Source organism: Pyxicephalus adspersus, chromosome 3, assembly GCF_032062135.1.
Source record: "Pyxicephalus adspersus chromosome 3, UCB_Pads_2.0, whole genome shotgun sequence".
NCBI classification, from domain to species: domain Eukaryota; kingdom Metazoa; phylum Chordata; class Amphibia; order Anura; family Pyxicephalidae; genus Pyxicephalus; species Pyxicephalus adspersus.
In genome coordinates, this window is record NC_092860.1 from 122,553,694 (window position 1) to 122,561,849 (window position 8,156).

Below are 8,156 nucleotides of genomic sequence, written 5' to 3' on the forward strand. Positions count from 1 at the left end.
ATTATTAAAAGCAGATTAAAATTTTTAACTGAACATCATTATTTTTGAATGGTATATGTTGTTTTTCACATGATATGTCTAATATATTTTATCTTTTCTTCTAGTCTGATCTGGTTGATCAGAGTATATTTAATTTTGTCCCCGAGGGGGAACATTCAGAGATATATAAAATCCTATCCACACGCACATTAGATAGTGGTCCTTTGGGTTCGGATTATCTGAAAAGTAAGTTCTTACAATAATGTTTCTATAATTTATGTTAGTCCCAAGACTGTCCCAATATCTGTTCTTACATGTGGTTATTTTATTTTAATTTAAACATACATATTTTTTTTTATCCTGTTAAAGAACATTTTAGTTATGTTGGCAGCATAGACAATAGCATACAAATCTAATCAACACTGAGAATATTTGGGGAGAAAATGTGAAGGATTATGATCTGCTACAGGCCTAATTATCTGTTATGTAATTTCCAGTTTGGTTAGGGAGAGCATTATATATGAAAAGAGAAGTTGGACACTTAACGTTTTACCTTGGGTTGACAGCTCCATACAGCTGATAGGCAAAACATAAAAACCTCATGTGACCTATTTATAATTGAGGTTTTAATGACATCTGTGAAGGGAGAGATATTTAAAAGCAGTAAGTTAAGTTCTTGTTGGAAGTAGGAAAAATTAATACATTTAGGGAAAATTGTGAAATTGTAATGGCTAGATGATTGGGTCAGGGCATTTCCAAATGGTAGATCTTGTGGGGTGAGCTAGGTGGTTAGTGTTTTAGTAACTACCAAAAGTGGTGCATGAACAGACAATTGACACTCCGTTAATAGGTTGATTCGCTTGGGTGGGCGAAATCTGGAGCAACCACACAGAAAAGCTACTGTACCACAAATTACTGAATTGGTAATAATTGTAATGTTGCCATAGAGAGGGTGGTATCAGAACATACATTGCATTGTAGCTTGCTAGGTTTAGACCAGTCATAGTGCCTTTGCTGACCCCTGCCCACCACTGAAAGCTCCCATCTATGGGCACTGAAGCATGAGAACTTAAATATGTGAAGGAGGCCTGGTCTGAGGAATTATATTTTTTTTGATTTTATTGATGGCTAGGTATGTGTGTATCATTTACTTGGGGTGGGGATGGCAACAGAATGGACTATGGGAAAGAACGCAAGCTGGTAGAGATAGTGTGACCTAACCGACTCCCTGCTAAATTTTGTTCCAGATTAAAAAATAGGACAGTTACAGATGTTTTTTGGAATCCTTGCCTCCATAAATCAGGGATGTTTTGGCTGATTGCTGTGGATTGTTAGGTTTTTAAATAAATGGAAATGGTTTATTGTACTAGAGCACAATCCTCTTTAGTTAAACATATACAGACTGCTATTCCTAACTCCAAACCGATATAAATACCTTCCAGTTGTGTCTTTTATATGCCATTAAAATGTTGGTCAAGGAAATCGCGTTTCTTCTTGATTTGAAGAATGTGTGGAACGAACCCCTGTCATTTTTTAAGGTTATCCAGGGCTCTGTTAGATATTCAATATACATCTGACAGAATTTTGAAAAACGCAAAGCGTGGGGAACATTCAACAGCAATACAGCCAGAAATAGAAATTTTTCCTTTAGTATTTGGTGAAAACCCCTATCACATTTTCATTTCTGACCTTGTTGCAGATTTTCCCTTACTACTTTCTAAACCTTTTCTAGGACAAGAAGGAAGGCTGGGAGATGGAAAATTACTACAAGTGTAACCTAAATGCAACAGAAAAAAATATCAGGGCTGTGTTTTGTATCCGCTGTGTAAATCTTAGTACCAGATGGACAGAATGCAAATACTTTTTAGTATTTTTAGTATTTTTTTTTTTAGTAAGGGTTAACACAACCCTTACCTTGTATATGCATTTAACTACATATCTAGTTGTAGTTAGTACCGGTAATATTCAGTTGGATTTATTGCTGTAATGTTTCAACATTACAAAAACAAGTTGGGTTGAATGTGACTAAATACTACTAGATAAACTATAACCTGGATCATTGATCTTCACAGAAGTTTCTGACGTACATTTTGCGGTTTGCCTGGAGCCAAACGTCCTAAAAGCAAACTTGCAATTATTCTGTTTTAAATGTTACCCTATTTGTATAAAACACTGAAATTCACTATCTCTAATCTTATGAGATTGCAATTCTGCATAGTATAGGAACAAATACTTACAAGATTTTGGATTCTGACTGTGTTAGAGCCAGGAAGTATGTGTTTCAAAAACTTACATTTACATTCTGCTTGAGCTAGCCAAAAAAATATTGCCTTAAATTCTAGCTTTCTGTTTTAACATCCTGTGAAGAAATGAAGCTGTACTTGCTCATTAGGATATAAACATGATCAAAGAATGACACAAATTCTCTTTTGTTTAAGTTATAAAATTAATTCTTAATCTTGCTCTTTTCAGCAAAAAAAGAACTTGAATTCTGTTGCCACATGCTACGGGGAACAGTTGACCCAAAGGAGCCTGCTACATATGAATATGTAAAATGCATTGGAAATTTCAAGTCTTTAAATAATGGTAAGTTACACAGTTCCTAAAATAACTGATAATATAGTACAGTTCCTTTACTGTCTGACTGCATTATTTGTGGGCTTCCTCAGTAACACAGTCCCATGGGTAAAACATGATAACCTATAGGAACAGACTGATTGCAGTTGTTAGTTGTTAGAGCATTTAAAGGACACTCAATTGGTTTTAAGTGGGGAACTTCTCTTTGTTAGTATATCATTTTTACACTTCCTATTTCAAAAAGCAAATTTTCCCTTTTAACAAATTATTAAAGTCTGTACTTTTAACAGCATTTACTGCAGCAGGTAAATTAACAATTCTTGCTAACTAGTTTTTGCTTTGAATAAAGGGCGATAGATTGGATTTGTATCCAGGTTTGGTGCTTTTTCTGTTTCTTGCTATCCCTGAAATAAAATAGACTGATACAGCCATTAAATCTTTAATTGTTGGTAAAATGAAGGTAAAAGCTCCTATTCCTCCTTGTTCTGCTCCAATGAGAGTAAAATGTATGGGGGAATTTTCCCAGTGGGATATAACACTCTTGTGCATACTTTACAGGCATAAACCTAAAGAGTCATGATAAGGAACAGATGGATGGCAATCATCAAACAATCCACAAAATGATGAGATGTCATCAGCACACCATACTCTGCAACAGAACATTTACCCGTCACAAACTGTACATTTTGGGGCCCCAAATGCAAGCTTGACTTCCTCAGAGATGGAGGCGGCAATAAAAAAAAAAAAAAAAAACAGATACCGGGCATGATAAATATTGAGTGCAGAAACAAGAACCTTGTTTGGTTAGGTTGATAAGTTTTTGTTTTCAAACAATCTTTTTCTCATTTTTTTTTCTGAATTGTTTTTTCACTTTACCTTTCTTCATCAATTAGTAAATGTATTGAGCTTGATTTGCATTTTTGTGACAATATTACAAAAATTCAACAGAAAGTAAAAGCTGTGCACCTATTACAGCATGTGTTAATTGAAAAAAAAAATTTATGTATGACTAACATAACTTTTCACCATTAACCAATGTCTACATCAATGGTGCCCGGCCCTCTGCTCATTCCCTCTCTGCTCGTTGTCTTGCAGGGGATGGGGCACACATCTCTTATGTTACTCTATTGTGCTGCATGCAGGGGAAGATAGTGGGGGTGTCCCATAGACCTGGCAATCAGCTATGGCTGCTCCCCTCCCAGCAGCAAGATGAGAGCAGTGTCTTGTGTCCATGCTGCTGACATCATCTCCATGTTTTAAATCCTCCAATCTCCTACACCGAGTGTTATAGAAATGTGAAATTTTAAGGTACCCAGGGGACCCAGAGAGCTGTTACTAAACCAAATTTACAACAAGTTGCCCGATACAGGGTCACAAGTATTAAATTCGAAAAAAAATCATGGATATTTTTACATTAAGCGGGGCTATTTCAAGATCAGGGTTCCCAAATTGAGTTTACATGTTAGGGACCCCCCTTGCTCATTCACAAAACTTTAAAACTGTATTCAGATTGGTGGTGAGTTTGCAGTGTGGTTACCCTTTCCTCACGCCATCGATTCCTGCCTAGGGGGAGACGCTCAGTACTTCTCACGGCCGCCTGGAGTCAAATCTGCAGACACTGTAGTGCAAGGGACTGAGCAGCTGGTGGATGTTGACAACTGAAAAAGTGGGAGCCAGTAGGAAATGCCTTTTGCCCCCCCCATTAAAATTTTATACCCATCATATAATGTTACCCTGTCACACATCCCCTTATTCTCTAACTCCCCCTAACAGTTCACCACTACGGCACCATCACAAGATATAAAAAAGTATACCTGTTATATCATGCTACCCTGTCACACATAGCTGGCCACTTACCTTCTGTAAACCCTAATTTCTCACGAATGGGGACATGTAGGGACCTGAAGATGTAGTAGTAAGAACATGTACCCCTTGGCTATCCGTCCTATGAATTGCATTTCTCTGGAAGTATACATTACAGAGATTTTGGGCTCCAAAGGTTATATATAACTGACAAGACTCCCCTATAACTGACAAGACTCCCCTATAACTGACAAGACTCATTGTATGGTGTAGTTTCCACTTTTTGGTACAGGAATAATGAGCGGGGAGCAATTTTTCACCGGCCAGCACTGTATCATAGATTTAGTTTTGTATCTTTCATTAATAAAACGAACATCAAAAGGTGAGTGCAAAAATTCTTGATTTGCCATGTCTTTTAATTAGTGCATATACATTACGGTAACTAAAAACATTTCAGTTTAATTTTAAATTAAAACTATTCTAGTTTTAAACATACATCTTTAATGTGTGTTTTGCCTTGTGGCCCACAAGTCTTATCTCAATGTCAAATGCAGGCCCCCGGATGAAAAAAGGTTTGGTACCATTGATCTACATAATACATTTTCTCCCAACACCAACATACACATAGAATACAATGTAGAAAAGTACTCTTATCAGTAGAGCATGTCCTCCTTTTTCCCCCCTTTTAGCCATGCTATATTCTGCTCTCCTCGTGTTTAGTGCTTGTGATAATCCAATTGGGACACTCATATGTTTTATAAATCTTTTATTGCTGTTTGTTTCTAGTTCCCAGTTCTACACACAATGGATTTGATGGTGCATTACAGAGGTCTCTCAGGCCTACCTATGAAGAGAGAGTGTGCTTTGTAGCAACTGTAAGATTAGCTACACCTCAGTTTATTAAGGTAAAACTTTACTTTAGTTAATAATTGTTTAAATCATTGGCTGGAACACTGCAGCATATTGGGGGACAGTTTTTTTTAATTCAGACATCTGTATGAAATAGAGTTAAATCAAATATATGCGGGCACAGTTTTTAACTGGCAATTAAATAGATTGTTTAAATTAAAGAAATATGTTTTAAATGTTACATTTAGACAAAAAAAGTTTTGTGTTACTTTTTTTTTAACAAAAAGAATTTAAACATTAGTATGAAACCTTGATCCATGTTCTGGTTGTGATTGTCTGTAGTCCATAACAATGAGTACGTAAGTCCTAATAAATTCCAGTAAGACCTATTTCTGCATCGTATTATTTTACAAACACAATCATTTGTTATCCGCCAGGAAATGTGCACTGTAGAGGAGCCTAATGAGGAGTTCACATCCAGACACAGCCTAGAATGGAAGTTTCTCTTCTTGGACCACAGGTCAGTGATAATGTTGCTTTGGTGTTAGTGAACAGTAACTGACTCCTTTTAATGTCAATTTCTTTTGGCAAGGCAATATCATTGTCTTCTCTAAATTGCCAATGAGACAAAAAGCAATATTTTTCCAAAACGTCAGACCACAGCTTGGAGATATTGTTCCTCTTAAATTTCCTGCTGCAGCTTTACAAACCCTCATTATAGTACCATTCTTATTGTAAACTACAAACCATGGTTGTTTGCAGAGAAGTGCTTCTTGACCCACCAAGTGTGTGCTCCCATGTGTCAACACTGGCAGTTAAAACCCTACATGCTCATGAATAGGATGTGTAATGCCACCCTTAGCTTGTTACCTTTTCTAAGCAGGTTTGGACTCCTTAGTCTGTGTTTTTCTTTGGGAGCATATGAATTTAATAATGTGCTTTTGCAATATTCCATTATATAATTACTATATGTACATCCTGTTATGTAATCATATATGAATGGTATATTTCACAGTTCTGAAGGGTACATAGCTTAACAGCAGAAATAATGGACTCATTTGGGCGTCTAAGAAAAATCCACTTATCTTTCTAGAAGAAATCAATTGAAGTGTTATGTTGTGGTGGTTGATATATTTAACATTACTGATAATATTTGGGTATACATATTTTAAAGTTGAGGAATTTTTTGTTTTGTTTTTTAGGGCTCCTCCTATAATAGGATACTTACCTTTTGAAGTCCTGGGTACTTCTGGATATGATTATTATCACGTGGATGATCTGGAAAATCTTGCAAAATGCCATGAACATTGTAGGTGGATTCCATCATTTACACATCTGATTAGAAGCAATTATGATTAGGGATGTGGGAAATTTACGAAAAAACATGCACTGCTTGTTTCTTGCCGAGTCTGTTAAACTACTACTTAGTATTATGTGACTGCAATGCAAGCAATACGCTAATAATAAGAATTCACTGTTATTGGGCTTTATTGTTTTTTCAGAGTTTGTGAACATTTGCTCAGTGCTTGCTACCTGACTCAGGATAATATGAGTTATGTTTTGGGCTCACAAAATTAGCATTTATCACATGAACCTTACTTAGTAGCTTTGTGCAAAGAATAATGGTTTAAGTAAGCCAAACGTATGGGAACTATAGTTTGATAAGAGTTGTATAACCTATTGGTCCTTCTTAGTGTAAGACATGGTAATGCTGACACTGTACTTACTTTTTTGTTTATGTAGTGATGCAGTATGGAAAAGGCAAGTCTTGCTACTATCGGTTCCTCACAAAAGGGCAGCAATGGATATGGCTACAAACTCGATACTACATCACCTATCAGCAGTGGAATTCTAGACCAGAGTTCATTGTTTGTACACACACTGTAGTAAGGTAATTTCACTGTATGTTTGTATGTATACAGATTTTTTTTACATTGTGTTTTGAAAAAACTATAATTCTAAACTGTTTTCTGGACAGTTCCATTTTAAAGATAACATGTTTTTGCAGTTATGCAGAGGTTGGTGCAGAGAGAAGGCGAGAGCTGGGTATAGAAGATTCACCACCTGCCATCATCTCAGATAAAGTGAGTCCTTTTTCTTGTCTTACAATTCATAAAATTATGGACGATTGTACAGTAACAATATATTTTATTTTATTACTGCAAAATAACATTTTGTCAAAATATGGTGCTTTTAGAAGTTTGAGGCTGCATACACATTAGACTTTTGTCGTTTGAAAGAATCTTTGAAGACTGAATAATACATGAACAAGCGCTGTACTTACAGCGGCGTTGTGCTCTATGCGGAGGGGGGAGAACGAGCAAGCAGTTCTCTCTCTCCCCTTTAGTTGTATTGCAGTCCTTCGTTGTTGATGGATTTGTGAGGATGGATCCATGAACGACATTGGACGGGCACTGTACACATGTCAGATTCTCATCCAATACTAGCCCTGTAGCGATGATAGAATGAGAATCATCTGACGTGTGTAGGAAGCCTTAAGTTGAGTTTATTTGATCTGAGGGTTAGTAAATTGGATATAATAAACAAATGTACTTTCAGAACCAAGACTCTGTCTCAGACAATCGTATACATAAGGACAGCCTAAAGGATGCTTTGGAAAGGTTTGATGACAGCAGGACCCCATCACCATCATCCAAGAGTTCGATCAAGTCTTCGTCTCATACGGCTGTGTCTGATCCATCTTGTGAGTAGGAACTCTTTTGCATTATCTTATTCTTTTGTTGATGCTGATATCATTGTTTTTATAAATAATTTTATTTTATTAGGATATTGATAGCCAATAGTTAAGTTAAATGTCACAAAAGCAAAATGTCCAGAATTCTCTGAAGTCACATACTCGGTGGTTTTGCATGTCTCGTTATCTTAGGGAGAACCACTGTATTAGGAGTTGCAGGGACTGATAAGCTCATACGAGCTTCGTATTTAGC

The 8,156-nt window shown here is 36.4% G+C and overlaps 1 protein-coding gene across 1 annotated transcript in view; it reads left to right on the forward strand.

The window, feature by feature from the left end:
- Window positions 1-104: 104 nt before the first annotated feature.
- CLOCK (clock circadian regulator) overlaps window positions 105-8,156 on the forward strand; it is a gene marked incomplete at its 5' end in the record, with an annotated part of 20,489 nt that continues 12,437 nt past the window's right edge. Inside the window, 8 exon segments of the mRNA XM_072406226.1 lie at window positions 105-225; window positions 2,452-2,565; window positions 5,146-5,264; window positions 5,646-5,728; window positions 6,411-6,517; window positions 6,952-7,099; window positions 7,217-7,292; window positions 7,768-7,912. Coding sequence (XP_072262327.1) covers window positions 105-225; window positions 2,452-2,565; window positions 5,146-5,264; window positions 5,646-5,728; window positions 6,411-6,517; window positions 6,952-7,099; window positions 7,217-7,292; window positions 7,768-7,912 — 913 coding nt within the window.